This window comes from Squalius cephalus (genome assembly GCF_949319135.1).
Source record: "Squalius cephalus genome assembly, chromosome: 6".
NCBI lineage: Eukaryota > Metazoa > Chordata > Actinopteri > Cypriniformes > Leuciscidae > Squalius > Squalius cephalus.
In genome coordinates this window covers 3,688,267-3,714,277 of record NC_137127.1, presented here as the reverse complement: position 1 = coordinate 3,714,277, position 26,011 = coordinate 3,688,267, and the positions used below count along the sequence as shown (strand labels likewise).

The window sequence follows — 26,011 nt, the reverse complement described above, 5'->3', positions numbered from 1 at the left end:
TGCCTTCTCCAAACCCCCCACAGGCTATCTGAGTTTGCAAAACAAAACAAAGAGTTTGCAATTCACACTTAATCGCTATTCTAGACATTAGCAATAGAGACAGAGCGCAACGCGTCATAATCTGAAGACCACGCCCACCGGGGGGGGAAACAGTCCAACCGTCTCCATTGACTTTGCATTGCGAGAGGCTTCCTCCTTGTCATTTCTTGCTTTTAACAAAAGACAGAATAATTCCTAAAAGCTTCTATGTGACAAGGTGTACAGCAAACAAGCTAAGAAACCCAGAAATAAGTTTTCATAAGCTGTCGACCCCAAAAAACGAGCGTTTGAGGACATAAAAGTGGATACAGGCTGGAACGAATGGGTAAATTGTGGGATCCTGACACTCAGTATGCACTAAAAATACACTACGTGTGCAGTAAGTTAAACATTTGGTCACTGGTGAGTCAAATATCCAAATGTCAGTTTTATATATTATATTTCTGTAAGATAAACTATCCTGTGTTGCCGATTACGGTCTCCTCCAGCGGCCGTACGTTAGTTCTCAGAGTAATGAGACACGTGACGCTCTGTCTCAACTGCCTGTATCCACTTTTATGTCCTAAAACACTCGTTTTTTGGGGTCGAGAGCTAATAAAAACTTATTTCTGGGTTTCTTAGCTTGTTTGCTGTACACCTTGTCACACAGCAGCTTTTAGGCATTTTTCTGTCTTTTGTTAGAAGCAAGAAATGACAAGGAGGCAGCCTCTCGCAATGCAAAGTCAATGGAGACGGTTGGATTGTTTTCCCCCCGGGTGTGGGCGTGGCCTAAATACGCTCTGTCTCTATAGGCTATTCAAGTGTTGATAATGAAGGAATTAAATAATTTAGACTATGTAGTTATATTTCTACCATAAATGTTTATTACTAAATATTTAATTAGGCCTATTTCAATAATTGAAGAATTAAAACGCTACTTCAGTTCGGGCCAGCTTTTTCCAAGCAAAACTAAATACAATCTTCAAACGCATGTTCATTTGTTGTCATGAACAAAATGTTCAACTCAATATTTAAATTCCACAGGGATCTTTGAATCCTTACAACCAGGGTGTGATTTGTGAATACAATTTTTTTATTTTTTTTATTTATTCAAATAAATCTCGAACCACAGTGCTTCGTGCTGCTGTTAAACTAAATAACATTTATAGAATAATTATGAACTTGACTGAAACAATATCACAACATTGACAAATACATTTATTTGAGCTGTTTTTTCAATTTAATATAGGGTAATTAAGCCTACATTTAATTAGAGCGAGATTTTCACCCTTTCCTTGTCCTTTCCTCATTGGGAAGCGCTCACATGATAGCTAAACATGTTTGAGTAGATCCTCTGTACCTCTCGGTTTCATATGGATTACATAATCAGGCTTTAGACATAGCCAATTAATTTCGTATCGTGACTGAGCTGAGGCAAGTGGCTTTCGGTTCATTTTTGTGATGCGCAGTTCCCGGAGACAGAGACGACCGACAAACTTTTGTCGTTAGCCTAATATGAATCAAAGTTTACAGTTTTGAACGATGTAGCTACTCTACTCTTATCTGTATGACCGAAAAACTACAGAGTAGCCTATTAAGTTATTTTAGCTGTTAAGAGAAAAATAAATCCAAATGAACGCACCGCCGCGTTTGTCGAACACTAATTCAACATGCCAGGATGAAAGCCGACTTTCAAACAATGCAAAGCGCCACTATATATATATATATATATATATATATATATATATATATATATATATATATATATATATATATTTTTTTTTTTTTTTTTTTTTTTTTTTTTACAGAACTGCTTTTGAAATTACGATTGGAATTATTATAGGCAGAATTAAAGTCATTGTATAATATTTGTTCCTTAGTGTAAAATGGAAATGCATGGTAATTTTATTTCATAAATATAAGCAAAAAACTATGGTGTAACAGAGTTTTAGAACTAGACAGATCTATCTGCATCAATAATAGGCTATAAAATGCATTAATAGGCTAATTTAAAAATTTCAATAGTCCAAGATGGTTCGGGATTTGAACCCATGCCATCTAAATGATCGAAACGTAAGTTCTACCACTTGCCCATGACTTTACTCGTTGCGAAATGCCCAAACCTTCCAATGTGTGTTCGCTCACATGAGCGAGAAGCACTCTTCATTCAAATGAACGTGCCGCCGTGTTTGTCGAACACTAATTCAACATGCCAGAATAAAACCCGATTTCAGAACAATGCATAGCGCCACTCGTCATGGTGTGCCAAAACACTTAATTATAAACTTCAACATTTCATTCAAAACAATCTCAAAACGCTTTGTGACATTTTGACAAGATTCATCCACACATCTCATTCCTCAGATTCAAACTTCATCAGGGGTAACAACAAACCCCCAGCTAATTAATGATCATTTTAAAGAATATTTTATTTCCCTATATTAGGGGTGTGCCATATTATACCGTCCACGATAATACCGGTATAAATTTTTACATGATAAAAAAAAGTGTCATATTGCGATATCACTGATATAGCGACGCAATGACGTATGGCGCATTACGTTCCCTAGCACGCACAACAACAACACCTGTCTGAGCGCGAGAGCAGCAAGTCAGCCTCCAATGACGATTTAGTACCTAAAAAGGAGCTACTTCAATAGTATTTTAATAATTCCCGCAGGTCTACCACTTATAATGCGGGAAATTCACCCACAAACATTGATTCATTTTAGCATGTACATTGTAGTAGTAGCCTAAATGAATCCATACAGATTATAAAATCAAATCAATAATTTTAAAACTTTTTTTTTACAACCGCGTGATTGTTCAGCGGTGCCGCGTCTTCTCTCTCTCTCGCTCTCAAAATGGGTTGCACAAGTCAATCGTCGATACCACACTCTTGTGTTTAGCAGTCAGGACATGACAGAATTGTCTTTTGTCATTTGCATCGTAACTAAAGTTTATCATTTTCACTTCTTTTTAAGTCTTATCAGTTTAAACATTTGCGATTTTAAACTATTCAGTACTCTCGCGCGCTCTCTGAGAGATGTTTGCAATGCGTGCATACATAGCCTACAGTAAAGCCGAGTAACAAAAGTTATTTTTCGCGGATTATATCGCTGTAACGGGGGGAAAAACACGCAAAATTGTGTAAAAATTCTGGTCATGGTTAGTATATTCGTAAACAGTCGGTTATGTCTGAACAGTCGGTTACTTTGCTCAATGAGTGAGCAAACATTTAGGTGAGATAAATGTAATAAAAAAAAAAAAAAAATCATTATTGCAAATATTCTTGAAATATCGTGATATAATTTTGAGGCTATATCGCCCACCCCTTCCCTATATACATCTGAACAAACTGATAACCCCCTTGCTTTTGATGTCTTTTCTAGCAAACTGAACACACCCACTGTCGATTCTGCTGCCCATTTGGAAGAACCTATCACTATAGAAGAACTCACTCGAGCTGTTACCTCTATGCAAAATGGTAAATGTCCAGGGCCGGATGGGTATCCAGTAGAGTTTTATAAAAAAAAAAATTGACAAATACATGATGATTGACATGTATTTTGAATCATTTGATTCATTCAAGCTCTCTCAAACACTCAATCATTGGATTGTTGGCTTCCTGTTGGAGAAGAGATGGCGCCGATGTCTGTGGCACGCCGTCTGTCGCTCCGTTTCAAGTTCCACTTTATTTATCCTTAGAAAGGAAATTTAGTGTGCAACAGGATATCTAAAAACAAAAACAGAATAAGAGCACCACCAGATGCCAACAACACAACACAACACAGGACACACATCAATGGAGACACTCCTTCCCCAGAACCAATGACAGAAACCAATACAATACACGGTCAGTATGTCATAATAAACAATAAAAAAAATAAAATAAAAAAATATATAAAAAATTCATAAGATATCACCTAAGTGAATTCAGGTTCCTAATAGCCACAGGAATAAAAGAATCCCTGGCACGTCTGGTTCTTAACATGGGTAACCTAAAACGGCGACCTGAGGGGAGCTAATTAAACTCCCCAAAAAGTGGGTGATCAGAACAATTTAAAATTTGGTTAGCCTTACCCCGGACCTGTTTATCAGTTTGTGAAACATTGTGCTGTAATCTACGAAAATCAATAATCATATCCTTTGTCTTGGAAACGTTAATAGACAGATAGAAGTTGTCACACCACGCAATAAAATCATCAACTACAGGGCCATGCCCATCCTCATCATTATTCAAAAGGCTCACTATGACAGTATCATCTGCAAATTTCACACAGTGCCTATTCTCATACCATTGCACACTGAGTCCGAAATTCGCATCCGAAATTTTCGCACATTAAAAAAAAAATTCGACCTCACGTTATGTCAATCACGCTTGCACACTGTCTACGAAAGTTTCGTCCGTAATAAAAAAAATTCGGATCGGATTCGATTTTCAGCGTTTTTCGCATCCACAGCCAGTATTTTGAGAGGTTTTTTGACAATTCAGAGCCACCGTACAAGCGAACGACCAAATCCATGGCGTCTGACAAGTTGATACACTTCGTCTTGCAGCACAAGTACTGTATCAAAAACAAAATGCGGATTACAAAGACACTGAATAAAATATTACCTGTTTTGACATGCCCAGCTGTTCTGTCTGACAGCGCTTCCGCCGGCCGTGTGTGTGTGTGCCCATACCTTAGACATACTGCCAGGGACGGACTGGGGCTAAAAAACAGCCCTGGACTTTCTCCCAAATAGGCCCATCATCCGGCCATTCGTCTCCAGCCGTGTGCGACAGACACTAGCCAGGATGTCCTGATACTATGCCATAATACTGTAGCCTATCAGACAAGGTATTCACAGCAAGTAACATCTCAAAACAATGATGATAATTGGGGTTGTGTTTATTAATGAAGCCTCAGCCTTCAAATAAAAACAAAAAATGTACAATGCCATAAAATACAAATAATGAAATGTCACTGGCTACAGAAACCCCAAATTACACAAACTTGTAATTATAAAACATACTATATACCAGGGGTCTCCAACCTTTTTGTGTGCCTTTTTATCCCCTACCTCAAGGGATAAAATAATCTAGAAGGGATTTTGTTTGTTATACTCAAATATTTATTATACATATAACATGGTGGTGCTTTTTTACTTTTCACCATCATATGCAAAATAATAAAATATCTTGATATTCTGGTTTAGACTTACAAGCCTTTAAAAATTTTTTTTTTTAAATAAACAATCCCTGAAAAATTATGAAAATATTTCTTGATTTTTTTGTTGATTTTTCTATAAACCTATTGTATGTGTTATCAAAAACAGTAGTCCAAACATTTAGTATAAATATAAATGCAAAAATAAATAAATAAACTGCCATAACTTCTAAATAAAAACATTACTGCATTACATTTAATACAGGTCCTTCTCAATAAATTAGCATATTGTGATAAAGTTCATTATTTTCCCTAATGTAATGATAAAAATTAAACTTTCATATATTTTAGATTCATTGCACACCAACTGAAATATTTCAGGTCTTTTATTGTTTTAATACTGATGATTTTGGCATACAGCTCATGAAAACCCAAAATTCCTGTCTCAATAAATTAGCATATTTCTTCCGACCAATAAAATAAAAGTGTTTTTAATACAAAAAAAGTCAACCTTCAAATAATTATGTTCAGTTATGCACTCAATACTTGGTCGGGAATCCTTTTTGCAGAAATGACTGCTTCAATGCGGCGTGGCATGGAGGCAATCAGCCTGTGGCACTGCTGAGGTGTTATGGAGGCCCAGGTTGCTTGGATAGCGGCCTTAAGCTCATCCAGAGTGTTGGGTCTTGCGTCTCTCAACTTTCTCTTCACAATATCCCACAGATTCTCTATGGGGTTCAGGTCAGAAGAGTTGGCAGGCCAATTGAGCACAGTAATACCATGGTCAGTAAACCATTTACCAGTGGTTTTGGCACTGTGAGCAGGTGCCAGGTCATGCTGAAGAATGAAATCTTCATCTCCATAAAGCTTTTCAGCAGATGGAAGCATGGAGTGCTCCAAAATCTCCTGATAGCTAGCTGCATTGACCCTGCCCTTGATAAAACACAGTGGACCAACACCAGCAGCTGACATGGCACCCCAGACCATCACTGACTGTGGGTACTTGACACTGGACTTCAGGCATTTTGGTATTTCCTTCTCCCCAGTCTTCCTCCAGACTCTGGCACCTTGATTTCCGAATGACATGCAAAATTTGAGCAACCACTGAGCAACAGTCCAGTGCTGCTTCTCTGTAGCCCAGGTCAGGCGCTTCTGCCGCTGTTTCTGGTTCAAAAGTGGCTTGACCTTGGGAATGCGGCACCTGTAGCCCATTTCCTGCACACGCCTGTGCACGGTGGCTCTGGATGTTTCTACTCCAGACTCAGTCCACTGCTTCCGCAGGTCCCCCAAGGTCTGGAATCGGTCCTTCTCCACAATCTTCCTCATGGTCCGGTCACCTCTTCTCGTTGTGCAGCGTTTTTTGCCACACTTTTTCCTTCCCACAGACTTCCAACTGAGGTGCCTTGATACAGCACTCTGGGAACAGCCTATTCGTTCAGAAATTTCTTTCTGTGTCTTACCCTCTTGCTTGAGGGTGTCAATGATGGCATTCTGGTCAGCAGTCTTACCCATGATTGCGGTTTTGAGTAATGAACCAGGCTGGGAGTTTTTAAAAGCCTCAGGAATCTTTTGCCGGTGTTTAGAGTTAATTAGTGAATTCAGATGATTAGGTTAATAGCTCGTTTAGAGAACCTTTTCATGATATGCTAATTTTTTGAGACAGGAATTTTGGGTTTTCATGAGCTGTATGCCAAAATCATCAGTATTAAAACAATAAAAGACCTGAAATATTTCAGTTGGTGTGCAATGAATCTAAAATATATGAAAGTTTAATTTTTATCATTACATTATGGAAAATAATGAACTTTATCACAATATGCTAATTTATTGAGAAGGACCTGTACATTTATACATGACTATATTAATATAACATAATTTTTAATATGAATATATACAGGCACATTTCTGCCAAAAAAGTTTGTTTTACTACAGTTAATGTTGTGGAGTGAAAGGTTTTCTAACTGATTTATTCTTGGAACAATGTTTCGCCTGTTTTTTGCATCAATATGTTGAGAATATCAGCGCTGTTTCATCTGGCTTTTTACAAGCTTAAATCACAATGTCATCTGTGGGTTTATACGAGAGATAGAGAATTCTGCGCTGAATTGAACTGCTTCTCTCAGTGGAACGTGCAGCTCTGTGTAATAATGTTCGTGTGATCGAGATCAGCCCGCACTGCTTTGGTCGCGATCGCTGTTTTTTGGGCCGAGCTGATAATGCTCTGCGCTGCTCAGATCAAACAAGTTTTGTTCCGCTTTTAGAGCATTTTGATGTTTCTCATACACAACGCAAATGACAGTGTATAGCCTAATCAAAGAGAGTTGGGTAATTTTGTAGAGGCAAAAGTGCAAATTGAAAAGTTTAGTTGAAAAGGTGCAAAATGATAGCCTACCACGTTTTTTTTACACGTAGTGTATAAGTGATCGTATTAGTGCCCCTGCTGTTGGCTGTTCATAATGCTTTATTAGACTTTTTTTGTGCCGACGGCCCTCGGTTGGACGGCCGTTCTGGACTATTCCAGAACGCACAGATTGTCAGTCCGTCCCTGCATACTGCCAGTCTCTGTTCAGGATCGATTGGTTCACGGAAATTGGTGGTCTTCTTTTTAATATGTGGCTCCAGTATCGCTAGCAAAGCATCAAACTGTTCCACTGACATTCTGAGGTAAATTTTGAATCGCTCGGGATAATTTCGCAACTCCTTGATAAGGAGGTGAAACTCTCCTTCCTCTCGGCGCAATCTCAGGATTGTATGGACCCAATATTTCCTCTTTCTTTTTCTCTTTTTAAGAAGAAAGAGGGCAACTAAATCATCCTCACTGCTTGACGAATCCATTTTGTATTTTTTGCGTTTTTTTCCGCAAAGGTTTAATAAATACGCATCGGACTCAGTGTGCAAGGTTTCTGTGCGTGACTTAAGGCTGACGAACACGAAAAAACGCATACGAAAATTTCTGACTCAGTGTGCAATGGCCTTTACTCCTACAGTCACTTGTATATAGAATAAAAAGCAAAGGTGAAAGAACACAGCCCTGCGGAGAGCCTGTGGAGGTAAGGGCTTTTGAGGATAAAACACCATTTACCCTAACACACTGCGACCTGTTCGACAGAAAATCCAGTATCCAGCCAATTAAATTAGAGTTCAACTTATTTATTCGTTACATTTATATAGCGCTTTTCTAGGTACTCAAAGCGCTTTACAACTTAAAAAGAGACTGAAGTTTCTCAGCCAACAAGAAGGGCTGAATGGTATTAAATGCTGAAGAAAAATCAATAAAGAGGAGCCTCGCATGAGTTTTTGAGGATTCCAGATGTTGATAAAGGGAATTTACCAATGTAAGTATTGCATCCTCAACACCTCTACTAGCCCTGTAAGCAAACTGGAGAGGGTCTAACTGCTCCTCTACCTGCTTCAGTAACTCCTGCTTAATCAACTTCTCAAAAGTCTTCATCACCAGTGAGGTGAGAGCTACAGGTCGAAAGTCATTTAAGACCTTGGGGTTCTTACACTTAGCTACAGGAATAATTGTAGAATGTTTCCAAATCTTTGGCACTGTTTGCGTCTGAAGTGACTGAGTGAAAATCACTTTAAAGATCTCACTTAACTGACCAGCACAAGACTTAAGGACTCGACCACTGATATTGTCAGGGCCAGGACTTTTCCTAACATTAGTTTGTTTAAATAATTAGTTATCACACATGTGACTGATTTTTTCACTAAAATCACTGTTAGAAAATCTCATAAAAACTATTTAATTCATTTGCTAGCTGCTCATCAGAATCAAAACCATTTAATGACCCAGTGCTAGTGCCTTTGTGTAGACCTGTCTTTAGTTTCATTCCATTCCACACAGATCTGAGATCAGACTCACAGAATTTAGACTCAATTTTCCTTTTATACTGAAGTTTAGCCTTTACTATTTCAGCTCGCACAACCTTCCTAATTGCAGCATATGCACTTTTGTCACCACTATTAAAAACAGTCCTCTTTTCCCTTAACAGATGTTTCAGTTCTTTGGATATCCAGGGCTTATTATTAGGATAGGAAACAACTGTCTTAGTTGGGATCACACTGTCCACACAGAAAGAGATGTAACTGCATACTGCATCAGTCAGTTCATCAATGTTGTTGGATGAGTCTTGAAAAACAGACCAGTCGGTACAGTCAAAACAGCCCTGTAGGGCCAAAGTGCTCTCCTCGTTCCACACCTGTACCACACGTGCCTGCACTTTGTCTCTATGTAGCACAGGTCTGTATGTGGGCAAAAGATGCACCACATTATGGTCCGAAAATCCTAAAGGAGGACCTGCAACAGACTTATAGGCTCCCTTGATAAGAGCCATAGCAGAGATCCAATAGTCTGTTCCCCCGAGTGGGACAGGTGATATACTAGGTGAAACTGCTCAGCGACTTTTTACAGTTGACATGATTAAAATCACCAAGAAAGCAGCACGGAGCATTAGGAGAAATAGATTGTAGTTTTTGAGCTACTGAAAAGATGACATCAGAAGCGGATTTTATATCTGCTCTTGGGTGGATGTACACTACTGTCAGAAATATTTGGGGAAATTCCCTCGGCAGATAGAATGGTCTAACAGACACCGACAACAGCTCGATGTCCGGTAAACAAATCCGTTCGCGCACAGTGGCGCCGTTGCACCACTTTGGATTGATGTACAGGCAAACACCCCCGCCGTGACACTTCCCCGTCATCTCCGGGTCACGGTCCAAACGGATCGGAACCCCATAACCATCAATGTTCACGGTAGAATCCAGGTCAGTGTCAGACAGCCACGTCTCAGTGAAAGCCATCACACAAGCGTCCCTGAACTCGCGCAAAGAGGCCATACACGTTTGCAGTTCATCAGTCTTATTCCTTAAGGACTGGACATTAGCCAGCAGTATCGTTGGTAGGGGAAGACGTTTCTTTACCATTAATTTTCTTAGTCGTTGCCGCACTCCGCCCCGTTTCCCTCTCTTCCTGATTTGTTTACCAGGTGTAACCGGACGCCTAAAACTTTGTATCGGAGCATTGTCATCGACTAAAAAGTCAAAACAATCAAACTCTCCGCAACTTAATAGCCAGGTTGCATCTAGGTCCACCACATAATTGCTTGATTTAAATCCCAGGAGAAAATCCCTTGTGTATTGGATCCTGTCGGGCTTCACAAACAAACCCCGAGCGATGTTCAGCACGATTGTCAGAAGTAGGAAGAAGAATATCTCCATTGTTGGGCCCGATAAGCACGGCAGAATGCAAAGCACCACTTACTACTTACTATAAGGTATAAGTGTGACACTGTCACACCCATCATACATATTAGGTACACTAATGTTTAATTGTGATAATTAAGTATTGTCATTGTCAATTATGTTTTTTTTTTTTTTTTAGTGTCGAGTCGAGTTTCAGTCGTCCTTATCTTAACCCTAGCCCTTGAGTTATCCTAACCAAAGCCCTTAGCCCTAATAAGGTGAATAATAACCTTGGCACTTTGTCATTGCTATCAACTCCGACTCACTCAGGGCTCGACATTAAGCCTTTTCATGTGCTTGTCCTTTGGACAAGTAAATCTGTCATTCACTTGTCGAGTAAAAAAGTTGCTTGTGCGGAATTTTTTTGGTGTGTGTGTGCTGTAAATATAATTTATTCTGAAGAAATATCCTCATTTGTGTTCAATCAGCTCTGATATATTTAAATCTGCATAGTCTTTGACTCGGCCAATTCGTACAAAACGCTGAATCATTCAGTAATGAAAACACGGTTAAGTGTTGCTGTGAGATGCGTTACGGTTCTGCTGTGATCTTTGTTTGGAACTATTTTTGCGGCTGAAACAGAACAAAAACAGTCAATATTGTGTCTAAAATGTAAGTGACTTAGTTTGAACTGTTTATTGAACTGTTGTATCAAAAGCAATGTCACATTTTCAGTCGTGATGGTACTCAAGAAAACAGCACTCGTCGTGTGAGGTTGCTAAACTGTATCATTTGTTAAAAATATTAAAACACATTTAGAATTTTGGCACTGGCAGTGTGTTGTTAACTGAGTTTAAACTGAGTTTACATTTGTTTGGATTTCTCCGATTTCTCCTCGAGAGGCTGCACGAGCCTCAACAGCGCAACCTTGTTACCGTCAGTAATACTTATCCACTATCGATCGCAACTTACAATAAATATAATACAATCAGAATCATTCTCTCATTTTAGTGATTCCCTAGTTATTTTTTATTTTTTTGTTATTGACGTTTAATCAGGATACTTGTCCGGTCGGGCAAGTAAAATTCTCTTTTACTTGTCCCTTCAAAAAATCCACTTGTCCCAGACAAGCGGACAAGCGTTAATGTCGAGCCCGCCAGGTCCTGTTAGCACCGTAAGTTATATATTTTTAAATTATGCTAGATGAAGTTAAAATATGGAGACACAAATATTAAGCAAAAAAATGGAAACTCATATATTGAGGTGGTGATGAAAAATTTACTACCAAGTCAAAATGCGTTTGTTACCTTTTACTACCTTTCAAGGGCCTTAATTTTGGTAGATTCTTTTTACTACCTTTTACTACCGCGCGGACACCCTGTTATCAGTCATCCACAAATCACAGCACTTTCATAATCACTAAGCCATAGCGATTTCAATTTTATTTAGATTTATTGTTCAGCATTACTTGAGCATTTTATAATTTGCATGGCTGATGAAGTCTTCCTCTTATCTGAGTAACCATGAATGAATGAATGACGGAGTATTTTAAGTATTTTAAGATAATCCATGCGATCACTCCCGTGTGATAATTGAATCCAGATTAAGTTCAAGTTCAAGTTCAGTCAGACCGTGGGCCGCGGAAGTGGAAGGGGGATCGAGCAGGATTCTTTATTGCTGTCGATTATCAGTCTCTTTTTAATGATAGGCCTTAAGCATCTGTCAATCATTCCCGCTTGCTATTTGGGAAATTAACCCAGCGCTATGATTGGTCGAACTCTTCTTCTTTTGCTGTTGCTTGATTTGAGGACTGCGCGTGCACAGAGGCGTCACCAGGTTTTTGCGTAGAGTGAAAAATCGTACCAGCGTACTTTGAGGTCAAAATGCATATCCGCTATGCAAAATGCGTACAGGTTGGCAGGTCTGGTACAGTAATTACCACAAGGACCAGCCAATAATCATCTATCTGTTGTGGACTAAGTGACTTGCCACTTCCTGTGGAGTTTTTTTTTCTTCTGCGATTTACCAACTAATACAATTTTGGTCAACTAAGCCTCTTCTCGTTGACTACTAGGGTGCAGCCCTAATCTGTACATTATTATTTTTTTTTTTTTCATCATGTCTCACCTCACTGTCTTGAGTTGATACTTCTGATCCTGTAGTAAATCATAAAAAATGTTTTTTTTTAAATGTGATTAGTAAAATAAAATAATGGTTCATTGAACTCCCTAACCCGTTCTGGAGTTTCTTCACTCCTGAATCCTGCAGATTATTGTTGCTGATGTCAAGCTCTTTCAGACTGGAGTTTGATCTCAGGACTGTAGCGAGAGCTGAACAGCTTTCCTCTGTCAGACCACACTTACTCAGCCTAAAATGAGGAACAGAAGAGGGAGAATTTACAAACACAAAGTACTTGATACCAACTGAACATTTAGTGATCACTGGACTAGATTAGTGCTTGTGAGCTCTGTAGGGTTCACCCTAGGGTTTCAAGATTGTGAAAGGGCCTTTAGTCTTTTCAAAATCTAATTTATAAATGTGTTTTTGACAGTTGAATTCTCTTTTGGCAAAAACGATATTAAGACTATTATTGAGTGTTGTTTTAATAGTACTCTACTCACCTCAGTGTCTTGAGTTGACAGTTCAGATCCTGTAGTAGATCATCGAGCTCCTTCACTCCTGATTGTCCAGGATCATTTCCTCTGAGATCCAGCTCTATCAGGTGTGAAGGGTTTGATCTCAGAGCTGAAGCCAGAGCTTTATAACCTTCTTCACTGATACTGCAGTCTGAAAGTCTAGAGGAATAATTAAAAACAATTGAATAAAGTCTTGTAAATCAAACAATTAACTAATTCAATAAAAACAAGATTTCTTTTTCAGGATTATCATATTCATAATTCTCAGTACTTAAAAAGCCACATGTCTGTCAATATTTTTTTATGCATTTATTTCACTGACATAAGATTTCTGCCCATGTTTAAATTCAAACCTGAGTATCTGCAGTGTACACTGTGAATTTCCCAGTAGAGTGGAGATTTCTGTTACTCCAGAGTTTCCTAGTTTATTCTCACTCAGTTCCAGCTCTATCAGGTTTGAAGGGTTTGAATTAAACGCTGACGCCAGAACAGAACAACCTTCTGCTGTAATACTGATGCAGTTAAACCTGTAGAAGACAGAACAAAGCAAAAAATAAAAATGGTGTATATATGCATACAATTATACATGCTAGTAGCTTTAGTAATCACTACTTTTATCCACAAATTTTTACATTATAAAAGATTTTTTTTAAATTACTTACTTCAGCTTTTTCAGTTGACACTGTTCATTCTTGAACAGCGCAGAGAAGATCTTCATTCCTGAGTCTCTCAGTTCAGTCCCACTCAGATTCAGCTCTGTCAGATTTGACGGGTTTGAATTTAAAGCTTCAGTCAGAACACGACAATCTTCATCTGTGATTTTGCTGTTATTCAGACTAAATAAAGAGAAAACATAGTTAGGAGTTTTATCTACACATTTACCAAGAGTTGACAACTACTGGTGATAGTGATGATGACATTGCAAAATATACATAATACAATAAGGAGCAAGTTCACAATTATAATAAAACAAATTTTTATTGCAATGATAATAAAACTTACATCATTGTGTTGAGTTTACAGTGTTTATCCTGCAGTACAGCAGCAAGTTTCTTCAATCCTGAGGGTCCTAGTTCACATTCACTCAGATTCAGTTCTCTCAGGAGTAACAGATTTTCACCCAGAACTCCATTCACAAACTGACAGGCTTCCTCTGCAGCAGAATTTAAAAACCTGGAGAAGGGAAGATAAAGCAGGATTCAATTAAATTCTTAACTGAACCTTGAGATGTTTTGACATGCCCTGACATATGTGTTTTTTTCAGTTGCTTATAAACATATTGTAGCGGATGAGCAGATCATTGATTCATTCATTGGTTCAGAATGAATGAATCATGGCTCGTTGAATCTAAACACAAATGCACATTCCCTCTTGCTGTCACACTCTGAACTCCCAAAAACAAATCACACGGCGGCTCCAGTCAGGCCGGCGCTTGTGGCAACTTTTATGGCTCCCCCCGATACTTTATAGCACCCCAGATACACTACAGAACAACGTTCTGCATTCCAAACCCCCTTCCTCTCTGCACCAAAGAGATAACGAAACTTTCTATGTGACACCCCCCACACACACACACACACACACACAAACATCCTTTGTGTGTAACTTAGGGTAGAAATATCCTTTTAATGTATGTAACTCAGACTTGTACCTGACCTTCCTGTATGCATGTTTGATTAGTGTTGTTTTGATCATATAGGTATGATCTTCGAGTGTTTGGCTCTGAAATGTATTTTTGAAGAATGTTCCCCAATAGTGTCTTGTAACCCGACCTCGGACGAGGTCATAAACTTTATGACTCCAAAGCTGCAGCTCACCCAGTTCCTCTGCAAAGAGAGACAATGGGAAGCGCAACGCGGCCAACATTCCAACACACACATTAACACACACACACACATGCAGAAACCCACTACAGAAAAGGACTTTTTACCCATAAAGTCACACTAAAACGTACTATATCCCTTCTTGTGTTAGGATGTGTTTATAAACCATAGGAAAGCATATATATGTCCTATTGTGACATTAATCGAACTGCAAATGTTTTTGATACCTGTGCGATCCTCTCTACCTGAGGGAGGTGAATTTCGATAACCAATTGCAGTAATTTGTATCGTTTGACACATTTCATATGACTTGAGCAAATCTTCTCAAATTCGATCTCAATCATGACTCATTCGAGTGGGCGTGTCTAACCGGACAAAGGAAAACCTTCCACTCGAAATGCGCTAAGATGATTCGTCCTCCACGCAAAAGGAGGCGTACACGGGACACTGTTAAAAGTCCGAACCTTCAGTTTACACTCTCTCTCTCTCTTCTCCCTCCTTCGGAAACTCTGGAAACCCAAGTCCGGACCGGCTTCGGCCTGCTTCTCTTCTCTTTTATTTCTTTGTATGTTTTCTATAGTCTAGTTTCGTTTTCCTATTCGCCTCTGTTCATTCACGAGCTGAATGAACTTAGCCTGAATCATTCTCGGTAACGTACGCTCAAGTGAACCTTCAAATCTTCCCGCTACACAACTCCGGAAGAAGACCAGGACACGCATCTCAGCTCTAAAAGGAACACACACATATTCCTTTTTCTCAGCTCCACAAAAGAGTGCCTCAAACTGCAAGTATCTGACATATTTTAAAGCTGAATCTAGGTGTCTCTCAAAAGGGTTCTTTGTTTGTAATAAGTTGCCAGGCTCTTCTTCAATTCTCTCTCTCTCTCTCTCTCTCTCTCTCTCTCTCTCTCACTCTGATCGTTCATTTTGCTTTCACTTTCCCTCGCTCATCCTCACTCTCTCATCCTATCGTAACTCGTTATTCATCTTCTTGTAATGTGTTTTGTCGTATTGTTTAACTGTATGTTATGTACATAGACATATAATCCGTGTATATTGTGTAGTCCGTATATTCTGTAGTCTTGCATTTATTAAAACCATTATATCCATGACTGCTTCTGTCTAAATGCTCGTAATTACAAAGTCAATGAGATGTCGATCCTAGCTACAAAAGCTTTTATTATTTACTACGTTGAGTAGTTTAATTTTATAAACACAGGAAAATTAATGTTCACGGCCAGAAGATTAATATTTCTTGGAGGTTATAAGAAGTGGTAACTTTATTGAGAAGTTGATGGGTTAATTCTTACGGCCGTTGCTGGACAACGACTGTTTGATAATCACATTAATTTCCATTAAGGGTTATCCCATTTAAATCAATCTGAAATAAGACTATTGATGTATGAATGAGGAATTATAATTCGTTGTAATTGATTATTCATATACAGGTCCTTCTCAATAAATTAGCATATTGTGATAAAGTTCATTATTTTCCATAATGTAATGATAAAAATTAAACTTTCATATATTTTAGATTCATTGCACACCAACTGAAATATTTCAGGTCTTTTATTGTTTTAATACTGATGATTTTGGCATACAGCTCATGAAAACCCAAAATTCCTGTCTCAATAAATTAGCATATCATGAAAAGGTTCTCTAAACGAGCTATTAACCTAATCATCTGAATTCACTAATTAACTCTAAACACCTGCAAAAGATTCCTGAGGCTTTTAAAAACTCCCAGCCTGGTTCATTACTCAAAACCGCAATCATGGGTAAGACTGCTGACCAGAAGGCCATCATTGACACCCTCAAGCAAGAGGGTAAGACACAGAAAGAAATTTCTGAACGAATAGGCTGTTCCCAGAGTGCTGTATCAAGGCACCTCAGTGGGAAGTCTGTGGGAAGGAAAAAGTGTGGCAAAAAACGCTGCACAACGAGAAGAGGTGACCGGACCATGAGGAAGATTGTGGAGAAGGACCGATTCCAGACCTTGGGGGACCTGCGGAAGCAGTGGACTGAGTCTGGAGTAGAAACATCCAGAGCCACCGTGCACAGGCGTGTGCAGGAAATGGGCTACAGGTGCCACATTCCCCAGGTCAAGCCACTTTTGAACCAGAAACAGCGGCAGAAGCGCCTGACCTGGGCTACAGAGAAGCAGCACTGGACTGTTGCTCAGTGGTTGCTCAAATTTTGCATGTCATTCGGAAATCAAGGTGCCAGAGTCTGGAGGAAGACTGGGGAGAAGGAAATGCCAAAATGCCTGAAGTCCAGTGTCAAGTACCCACAGTCAGTGATGGTCTGGGGTGCCATGTCAGCTGCTGGTGTTGGTCCACTGTGTTTTATCAAGGGCAGGGTCAATGCAGCTAGCTATCAGGAGATTTTGGAGCACTCCATGCTTCCATCTGCTGAAAAGCTTTATGGAGATGAAGATTTCATTCTTCAGCATGACCTGGCACCTGCTCACAGTGCCAAAACCACTGGTAAATGGTTTACTGACCATGGTATTACTGTGCTCAATTGGCCTGCCAACTCTTCTGACCTGAACCCCATAGAGGATCTGTGGGATATTGTGAAGAGAAAGTTGAGAGACGCAAGACCCAACACTCTGGATGAGCTTAAGGCCGCTATCGAAGCATCCTGGGCCTCCATAACACCTCAGCAGTGCCACAGGCTGATTGCCTCCATGCCACGCCGCATTGAAGCAGTCATTTCTGCAAAAAGGATTCCCGACCAAGTATTGAGTGCATAACTGAACATAATTATTTGAAGGTTGACTTTTTTTGTATTAAAAACACTTTTCTTTTATTGGTCGGATTAAATATGCTAATTTATTGAGACAGGAATTTTGGGTTTTCATGAGCTGTATGCCAAAATCATCATTATTAAAACAATAAAAGACCTGAAATATTTCAGTTGGTGTGCAATGAATCTAAAATATATGAAAGTTTAATTTTTATCATTACATTAGGGAAAATAATGAACTTTATCACAATATGCTAATTTATTGAGAAGGACCTGTATAGCCTACAATCGATCTATTTTCAAATTCGATAATTTAATGTAACTGTAATATGCAATATATTAATCATATTTATGATTAATTATTAAAATTCCCTATAGATCATTTGAGTTAATTTTAATGTACTACCCAGTGTTGCTACAATATTAATGGCAAAAGTGTCATTACACTGTATTCAGCACAAACAGGGCTACCATAAGTGAGCAACATGTATATACATGTTTGTATTTTTAAGAGAATAACATTTATGCATGGTTATAAAAAAAAGAAGTCTCTGAAAAAAACGCCACAAAATACATACTAAATATGTGTCCACAAGACTTTTGACAAATGGATGTTGTCGCCTAGAGTTTTTGCTTGAAAATTATGTGAAAATCATCCTACCTACTTTCACATAAAAGAATATATTGATTTAAATTTTGTAAGACACTTTTTATTTAGAAAGGCAATATGGGGGCATGGGGGCGTGAATGATCATGAATAATGATGTGGTTCACACCTGAGAAGACAATGACCTGCATAATGAGCTGCATAATGAGCCTTTCAGTCTGGTATGTCACTGAGAGGGAACTAAAGATTGTGAGGACAAAATATATACTGTGTATATATATATATATATATATATATATATATATATATATATATATATATATATATATATATATACATACACAAGCGGGACAAGCAGTCAGTAGGTGAGATGGCAAGAGCGCACTAGTGGTTTCTTCTGAAATACCCAGTTCTCCTGTTATTCAGTGTTCTATTTGACTCAAGGTAAGCCTATCTTCAATGCTCTGCTTATTTTTCATTTTTACCTTTTTCATTTTATTTTATTTAGACGCGTTCCGACTTAAGTATTGCCTCCTAGCAGCTAGTTTCGATTTGGGCCATTTTCGATTTATTTGCTTAATTGCTGGCCGAGACAGCTGTCCTCACTCAAGCGGTGAAAACATTATATCTATGTAGTTTGCGCGCTGTTGCGGAAGCGTCAGCGGAAGCGTTCAGCCCTCGTGTGAAGACCGACTCAGGTAAAGACCATCGACTCTACCTGCGCGACTCCACCGAGCAAGGACACCAGAAAGGCACTTAAGTATCTCCTTCTCCCTTTCCTTTCCCACTTTTATCTTATTTTCCCCTTACTCAACATGTGCTTTCAATACATTCCTGTTATCTCTCAGCAACGACCTTTCATTACGCACAGAAGGCAGCGCAATACTGCCAATCTGCGTCCCATTCTCTCATCCTCACACACACCTCTCTCTCTTTCCGTGGGTCTATGGAATTGTCAGTCAGCAGTCAATAAAGCTGACTTTATTCCAGCCTTTGCATCTCATTCTACTCTTAGTATCTTGGGCTTGACTGAGACCTGGATTCGTCCAGAAGACTCAGCAACCCCCGCTGCTCTCTCTAGCAATTTCTCTTTCTCTCACTCCCCTCGCCAGTCTGGGAGGGGTGGGGGTACAGGGCTTCTCATTTCTAACAATTGGAAATACTCAGCGCTCTCTTCTCTATGCAACAACAACTCGTTTGAATATCATGCTATTACACTTACAACTCCCAATAAGATCCATATTGTAGTCATTAATCGCCCCCCAGGTCAACTGGGAAACTTTGTAGACGAGCTGAATGTGCTGCTGTCCTCTTTCCCTGAGGACGGCACCCCACTTGTTGTCTTTGGTGACTTCAACATTCCTCTCGAAAAGCCGCATGCAACAGACTTCATCTCTCTCCTAGCCTCTTTCGATCTCAAACGACTCACCACAGGTACTCACAAATCAGGCAACCAACTGGACCTGGTTTACACACGCAACTGCATCACAGACAACATTCTGGTGAGACCTCTCCATGTTTCAGATCATTTCCTCATTACTTTCAGTCTACAACTCCCTACCTGTGCACCACCAACCACCCCACCAGTCACTTTCAGACGAAACCTGCGCTCACTTTCTCCCTCCCATCTTTCCTCTGCCGTGTCATCTTCTCTTCCCTCACTCTCACAATTCTCATCTCTGGATGTGAATGCCGCAACGGATACCATATGCTCCACTCTAACTTCTTCTCTAGACAATATCTGCCCTCTCTCCTCCAGGCCTGCACGCGCTACTCCCTCTAACCCCTGGTTATCTGAGGTTCTTCGTGAACACCGGACCGAACTCAGGGCAGCCGAGAGGAAATGCCGCAAATCAAAAGACACATCTGACCTGAGTATGTATAAATCTCTCTTCCTTTTCTGCTGATGTTCATGCTGCAAAATCTTCATACTTCCACAACAAGATCAACAGCTCCTCCAACGCACGATCACTCTTCAAGACATTCAACTCTCTCCTCTGTCCACCTCCACCACCACCCACCTCCTCGTTAACTGCTGACGATTTTGCTAACTTCTTCACCAACAAAACAACAACTATCAGCAGTCAGTTCTCAGCTCCACACACACAGGAACCCAGACCGACCCCTTCCAGAAGCCAATAACCCTCTCTCCTCCTCCTCTCTGCTAACCGAGGAAGAAGTATCTTAACTTCTCCTCTCCAGTCATCCTACCAGCTGCCCTCTAGACCCCATCCCCTCACACCTTCTACAAGCCATCTCTCCCACACTTCTACCAGCACTCACATCAACTCATCCCTCCATACTAGCACTTTCCCTACCGCATTCAGGCAGGCTCGGGTAACTCCAATGCTTAAAAAAACAACACTAAACACATCATTTGTAGAGAATTACAGACCTATCTCTCTCCTACCATTCATTGCGAAAACACTTGAAAGAGCTGTTTTCAACCAAGTTAACATCCTTCTAGTCTCTGAACAACCAGCTGGATGTCAACCAATCTGGCTTCAAGAAAGGGCATTCAACTGAGACTGCATTACTGTCGGTCACAGAAGCCCTACGGATCGTAAAAGCTGCTTCCTACCTTCCTTATTCCTAAAATCATCAGATCATTATGTCCACCCTCTCATCACTGGGCATCACAGGAACTGCCCTCTACTGGTTTGAGTCCTATCTCACAGGTAGGTCCTTCAGGGTCACATGGAGAGGCGAGGTATCCGAAGCACATCAGCTGACCACAGGGGTTCCTCAGGGTTCAGTTCTTGGACCCTTGCTCTTCTCCATCTACACCACATCACTGGGACACATCATACAGGCACATGGTTTCTCCTACCACTGCTATGCTGATGGCACACAGCTCTTCCTCTCATTTCAACCAGATGATCCCACAGTAGCTGCATGGATCTCAAGCTGTCTGGCGGACATATCAGCATGGATGAAGGAACATCACCCGCAGCTCAACCTGGCAAAGACTGAGCTTCTCGTCCTCCCTGCCAATCCATCTCTACAACACGACTTCACTATCCAGCTAGATTCATCATCAATCACTCCATCAAGGTCGGTCAGAAATCTTGGAGTAATATTTGATGACCAGCTGACCTTCACAGATCACATTTCAAAGACAGCTCGATCATGCAGGTTTGCACTGCACAACATCAGGAAGATCAGGCCTTTCCTAACTGAGCATGCAACACAACTTCTCGTCCAGGCCCTGGTCATCTCTAGGCTTGACTAATGCAATGCTCTTCTGGCTGGACTTCCATCATGTGCAACAAAACCTCTACAAATGATTCAGAATGCTGCAGCTCGTCTTGTTTTCAACGAGCCCAAAAGGGCCCACGTCACTCCTCTGTTCATCTCTCTGCACTGGCTACCTCTCGCTGCTCGCATCAAGTTCAAGGCATTGATGCTTGCTTACAGATCTATCACAGGCTCAGCTCCCCCCTACTTCCACTCACTCCTACGAGTCCACACCCCTACCAGAAGCCTACGATCGGTCAACGAGAGACGTCTCGTGGTTCCATTACAGAGAGCCACAAAATCACTCTCCAGAACATTCTCATTCACAGTTCCATGCTGGTGGAATGCTCTCCCCACCCTCATCCGGAGTGCAGAATCCCTGGAAACATTCAAAAGACAACTGAAAACCCATCTCTTCCGTGAGCACTTAAGCACTTTAGTCGCTTTGGACAAAAGCGTCTGCTAAATGTAAATATATATATATATATATATATATATATATATATATATACACACACACACACACATATATATATATATATATTAGGGGTGTAACGATTAGTTTTAACAACGATTCGATTCGATTCACGATTCATGGTTGTCGATACGATTCAAGGACGATATTGGTTCATTTAGAACGATACGATCCGAAACGATTCAGTGACTTGAAATCGATTCAGTGACTTTTTAGCCAAAAATTATTGTAAGTGAATCAGGTATCAATTAATTATGGATATAAACAAACAAGTAAAACACAAATTAATGTCAAATGCATTCACATTTTATTTTAATAGGTAGGACTGAACGATTATGACAAAAATGATAATTGTTGATTATTCCCTTGAAATTGTAATTGTGATTATTAATTACGATTATCACAACATTGAATGATGTTTTGAATAGTTTGGCTATGGGACCCACATTTCCCCATGGTCATCAAGCTGCGACCCACCTTTTTAGGAATTATATAAGCCTATTATAATACATTTGTTTACACAAAAATTGTTGACACACAAGTTCTGTCCCCCTTTACTTAACAAAAAAAATTTAAGAATATGACAAATACTGATAGACAGTAGGCACTGCGAGGTTAAGCTATTAAATAGCAGTCCCAAACTAGTTTTTGTTAATACAATCTTGGTATGAGCCACCACAGTCATATAAAAATATACAAAATAACCAGTAAGTGGCATTTTGTTATGGAAACAAACAACAATTAGGCTACCATGGTGATACACAATACTTAGAAGCACTGGTAAAGAAACATGGAAACTGCTCCTGATAAATAGCAACACACATGGCGTACCAATAACGTAATTTATTGGTATTTTACTTTTATTTCTTAACTTACTAATTTACGACGTTGCATTCTCGTATGACTTTAGTGAAGTGATACAGCGCGCTCCGCCGCATTTGCGCGTGCAGTTGAAGAGTGCGCGCTCCTGCAGTAGCCTATAGCGGCTGAGAGGACAGGAAAGTCCGTTTTTCTGAGGTGAGAGACTTTGCGCTGCTTGACTGTTGTCGCGGGACGCGCTGCTGCTGGCGCGTCACGCATGGCGACGACGACACAGATAGGCAGACTGAATCAAGTCACGTTTAACGCCTTTATCATTAAATGTGCAAAGAAAAAACATCCATATAAAGTCTAACGTGCTTAAATCCAATGCGCTATTTCCTAGTATCGATACAATCGATTCATTACCTTTTAAAACGATATTAGATCGATATATGTCGTCCGGAAGGCCAACTTGCCGAGCACATATCGATCCAGTTGGATCGTAAGAATATAAATCGATACATCGATGTAGTTGATGAATCGTTACACCCCTAATATATATATATATATATATATATATATATATATATATATATTAGTGGTGGGCCGTTATCGGCGTTAATGTGCTGCGTTAACATGAGACTCTTTTATCGGGCGATATTTTTTTTATCGCCCGATAAAAGAGTCTCATGTTAACGCAGCACATTAACGCCGATAACGGCCCACCACTAATATATATATATATATATATATATATATATTAGGGGTGTAACGATTCATCAACTACATCGATCAAAGTTGGGTTGGGAGCTGGTCCTACTACGCAAGCTATGATGATTTTCACCTTGATATTTTAGCGCGGATTCGGTTCGGTGTTCGGTACGCATTTTCAAACCGAACGATTTGTTGGACCATTTTTCCTGCCGACCAAATTTTGTTATTTCAAATGTAGGCGGGTCGCGCGTGGCAAGCGCGCTCATAATGTAAGAGACGCCGGCGCGACCACAACATTGTCCGACATCAAATGGCAAACGTAATGTAAGCGGAACGAAACAGAGCTACTCGTTATTGTGTGGTTGACGGACCGTTGTTTATCAGTTTGGACCAAAGCAGCGCGAGCCGATCTTGATCAAGCGACACTGTTACTACACAGCGCTAAGAGATCCAGTAAATAAATCATTTGAATTCGCTACTTAAGTAATAACATCGCTGCGAGATCTAGTGAGAAACATTCACATTTCTCCGTTATTAACGGATCAAACAGTGCGTGGAAACCAGGAAGAAACATTGTGCCATGAATGAACTATCCAGTGTCCACAGATCTGCAACATTTACCATGGATTTACGGTACTGTAGCTGCATCCATGGAAGTTTGGCAGGAATAGTAGGCTATAATGCTTTCAAGTAACATCACGTCAGTTTTATTTTGACATTATGAATAAAACTGCTGCCCTCAAATGTTAATCTGAACTAAAAATAGACCTTTGTTTATAACTAGGCTACTACAATATTAGGCTACATTTCATTTTTTTCCAAGGAGCTGTTTTGTTTTATATGCTCATAAGAAGAGTCTATTAATAGCTCCATCATTGCTCAAAGTAAAAAAAAAAAAAAAAAAAAAAAAAAATCACACTTTATGTTAGTTAAAAAAAAAAAAAAAAAATCTCTGGCATTTCTTCACAAGTTCTTTTAAATGTCACTTTGTATTTAAGAAACACGTGCCCTTTAGTCATTATTTGGGTAGCACACATATTCTGAATGCCTTCGGCAGAATTCAAATGAGCCATTTTAATCTAGATTAATCTAGATTAATTCTAAGATTACAGTGAGATTAATCTAGATTAAAAAAATTAATCTATGCCCACCACTAATATATATATATATACATAAAAAAAATTTTTTTTAAATCGGGCCCGATCACGTGTTTTCAAACTCGATCGGAATCGGACGTTACCTCCCGATCAGGACTCGGATATATATGTAAATATATTCTCATTATTTTTTCTTTTTTAACACATCTATAGTTATGCGGTGGCACAGAGTTATGCCGGTTTCACACTGCACGCGAGCAGAGCGTAAGCAGCGCAGGAGCAGTGCGTATGGTGAGCAGGACACGCGCGTTTTGCTTTCACACTGGCAGCGTTTGTCACACGCGGCTGAACCGCGGGTTGTGTACAGACAGAGTACTCTATAATGGATAAGTTGGCATTGCTTTATTTCGTTTTCAAATACATTTAAGAGAAAAGACTTGTCAAGAAGCTTATTTTATTAATAATTTCATTTATATAACTTTTGGTTCATCTTTGTTTTTATTGTTCTGGCAACAAGTTTGTTTTTGGACATTTGTTTTCTTTTTAAATTGCTGTTGGTCATTTGATTGACTGTTTAAAACACAATAGATATCATCAATGCACTTTTTGGATAAAACTGCGGTGTATTTTGGCCATGATCAATGCATTGTCACTTTAATTCAGCGTAAGCGGCGCAACAAAAATAGACTCGGCGCCGAAACGATCGCGGCACTGCTGCTCTGCTCTGCGCTGCCGCGCTGCCGCGCCACCTCTGCGTGCGGTGTGAATGCTCTAATCTGTTAACATGGGCAAAAGAAGATATTTTGAAAAATGTCGGTAACCAAACAGTTGATGGACCCCATTGACTTCCATAGTATTTTTTTTTCCTACTATGGAAGTCAATGGGGTCCATCAACTGTTTGGTTACCGACATTTTTCAAAATATCTTCTTTTGTGTTCAGCAGAAAAAAGAAATTCATACAGGTTTGAAACAACTTGAGGCTGAGTAAATGATGACAGAATTTTCATTTTTGGGTGAACTATCCCTTTAAGGATGGAGCAGTCCCAACTATAAAGGTTCACGGTCGTGCGTTGGAACCGCAGGCGGTGAGTAAAACTGCTTCAAATATCGGCGCGTAAGCACAGCAAGTAAACAACATGATCACGTATAAGTTAGTTAATGTATCTATGGAGCATGCGATGTATGGTGTGTGTGTGTTTAAATCCATTTGTTTAGCTGGCCACTGTAGGTGTCTGTTTGTTTATTGTAAAACCACTCCAAACAACAATACACAAAGAGTGTGAAAATATGTTGAAATAAATGAATTATTTCATAATAAACACAAAGCGAGCTTCTCCATTGAAATGTGCTACTATTCCATTGTTTTTCTATGAAAATACTAGTCTGATGTGCAAAACTGTTCCGCTTGCTACTGCTAAGTCACATACAATAATCCATAAACCAATTCATGTCCTCATAAACCACGAGTAAACACACACAAATGTTGTAAAACTTGCGCATGACATGGTG

The 26,011-nt window shown here is 39.6% G+C and overlaps 3 protein-coding genes across 4 annotated transcripts in view; 1 reads left to right on the top strand and 2 right to left on the bottom strand.

The window, feature by feature from the left end:
* dnaaf4 (dynein axonemal assembly factor 4) overlaps positions 1 to 3,218 on the bottom strand; it is a 503,354-nt gene extending 500,136 nt beyond the window's left edge. Inside the window, exon 1 of the mRNA XM_079873929.1 lies at positions 3,045 to 3,218. Within this exon, the coding sequence (XP_079730055.1) occupies positions 3,045 to 3,087 (43 nt within the window). The 5' untranslated portion in view covers positions 3,088 to 3,218. The remainder of the gene's footprint in view (positions 1 to 3,044) is intronic.
* LOC307160070 (uncharacterized protein) overlaps positions 1 to 26,011 on the top strand; it is a 719,517-nt gene that overhangs the window by 165,398 nt on the left and 528,108 nt on the right. The window lies entirely within an intron of this gene.
* Positions 1 to 26,011, bottom strand: part of LOC307160071 (uncharacterized protein) — a 130,926-nt gene that overhangs the window by 36,676 nt on the left and 68,239 nt on the right. For both annotated transcript variants that reach the window (XM_079873885.1, XM_079873886.1), the window contains 5 exons: positions 14,003 to 14,173; positions 13,663 to 13,836; positions 13,354 to 13,527; positions 12,986 to 13,159; positions 12,598 to 12,732 (listed from right to left, as the gene is read on the bottom strand). In XM_079873885.1, coding sequence (XP_079730011.1) covers positions 12,598 to 12,732; positions 12,986 to 13,159; positions 13,354 to 13,527; positions 13,663 to 13,836; positions 14,003 to 14,173 — 828 coding nt within the window. The remainder of the gene's footprint in view (positions 1 to 12,597; positions 12,733 to 12,985; positions 13,160 to 13,353; positions 13,528 to 13,662; positions 13,837 to 14,002; positions 14,174 to 26,011) is intronic.